At 53.0% G+C, this 1,912-nt stretch overlaps 1 protein-coding gene across 2 annotated transcripts in view; it reads left to right on the top strand.

Annotated features, from left to right (window-relative positions):
* Positions 1 to 16: 16 nt before the first annotated feature.
* IGHMBP2 (immunoglobulin mu DNA binding protein 2) overlaps positions 17 to 1,912 on the top strand; it is a 43,497-nt gene continuing 41,601 nt past the window's right edge. For both annotated transcript variants that reach the window (XM_027813719.2, XM_005445067.4), the window contains exons 1-2: positions 17 to 107; positions 1,655 to 1,824. In XM_027813719.2, coding sequence (XP_027669520.1) covers positions 34 to 107; positions 1,655 to 1,824 — 244 coding nt within the window. In that variant the 5' untranslated portion in view covers positions 17 to 33. The remainder of the gene's footprint in view (positions 108 to 1,654; positions 1,825 to 1,912) is intronic.

Genomic DNA, 1,912 nt, shown 5'->3' with positions numbered 1-1,912 from the left:
CGGAAGCGGAAGTGCCCGGCGGGGCGAAGGGCCATGGCGGCGGAGGCGGCGGAGCGGCACCTGGAGCTGCTGCGGGAGGAGCGGGAGGCCGAGCTCGCCGAGAGCAGGTACCGCCGGGCCGCCCGCGGTGGGGAACCGTGTTGGCTCGCCTCTATAGAGCCTGCTGTCACCTATAGCAGCCCTAACGCACCGGTCCTGGCGGGACCTGCTGTCGCCTATGGGAAACGCTGCCGGCCTCACTCCTATAGGGCCTACTCTCACCTATAGGGAACCCTGATGGACCGTCCCCGGGCACCTGCTATTACATATGGGAAGCCCCGCTGGCACCCCTATAGGGCCTGCGGTCACCTGTGGAGAAGGGTGATGGATATACCTCTAAGGGACTTGCTGTCATTGATAAGAAACCTCGCCGACTCACTCCTGTATGATCGATCACCTGTCACCTGGGGGAAGCTTCCTGTCGCCTATAGGAAATGCTGCCATACTCACTCCTGTATAACCAGCACATCCCAATAGGAAACCCACTCCATAGGGCCTGCTCCAATCTATGGGAAATCATGCTAGACTCACCCCTATAGGACCAGCTTATCCATGTGGGAATCCTCAGAGCTTGCTGTCACGTATAGGATCCAAGCTCACATCAGCAACATCTTGGGGCTCCCAATCTCCTGCTGCAGCCCCCACCCAGCTTTGCCTTCCTGCCACAGGGCTTGAGCTGAAAGCATAATCCCACCTGACTCATGTGGCCTCGTGGTGACAGGGAGGGTGGGGGTGTCATCAGGTGCCCCCAGGTTGCGTGGGGCCATGCTGGGGGCACAGACACCCCCACTTCTGGTGCCAATAAGGCCTGGCCTTACCCAGCCCAGAGGACAAAGGGTGCCAGGAGACAGGACAGGGCCATTGCCCCGCTGCCCTATTGCCCTGTTTCCTGACACTTCAGCTCCCTAGAAACCAACCTACAGGAAACAAGCCAAACTGAGGGAAACAAGCTAAACTGGGGGACTAAGGAGAATAAACTTGGGGGATTTTCTTTTTTATTTTAATCTATACAAAAATAAAGATGCCTCCACAGGCCCCAAGTGAAACTGTGGAGCAAACACAGCTGCTGCAGAACACTTTGCCCCCAAAGGACAGCAGTCTGCAAAGCTCCAGTCTGGGTTTTCTGCCATGGTCACTTGTAGCCTGAAAGTCTGCACCAGATACCAATTCCTCTGCTCTGTGCAGCCGTGTGTGTGGTGTTTGTTGGAGGTTAGCACAACTTCATGTAAAAAATGGCAAATCTTCCATATTAGCCCTTAAATGTGATAGGAGAAAACTCAGGTTGTCCTCTCCTGGGACATGGGTAAATAGGCACATCCTTTCTTTTCACACCCAGACAGGAGAGAGGAAAATACACTTAAACAGATGTTACCTCTTCTCCAGGCTCTGTGAGTGTCACCCTGTTTCCCAGAATAAGCCTGTGGAAGCCAATCTACTTACATCAGTACAAAGTGATTGCATAAGCCCACACTTCAACAAGCCAATGTCTCTTTTGCCATTGTCCTTCTCCTCCTTTTCCATCTCCTCCCCCAGCTTTTTTCTGTTTTGTCATCTGAATCTTTGAATCTCAGCTTCAGTCCAGCAAATGGTTTTCATGTCTGTGTGTGGTTTCCAGGGCATGGCAGGAAAGCATCTCCCTGAAGGAACTGCAGCGCAGAGGTGTCTGCCTGCTAAAACTCCAAGCTGCCAGCCAGAGAACTGGCCTCTACGGACGGCTGCTTGTGACGTTTCAGCCTAGAAAATATGATTCAGATGCGGAGCTGCCCTATAACAGTTTTGGGCCTGGTAAGTGGTATTCCTGTCGGTGCAAAGTACATAGAGATGACCAGTTCTTCTTCCTAACGTCATTCTAATGTGATACTTGTAAGAACTG

Source organism: Falco cherrug, chromosome 10 (assembly GCF_023634085.1).
Source record: "Falco cherrug isolate bFalChe1 chromosome 10, bFalChe1.pri, whole genome shotgun sequence".
NCBI lineage: Eukaryota > Metazoa > Chordata > Aves > Falconiformes > Falconidae > Falco > Falco cherrug.
The sequence above is the reverse complement of the archived record's forward strand: the minus strand, read 5'-3'. Positions and strand labels throughout refer to the sequence as shown.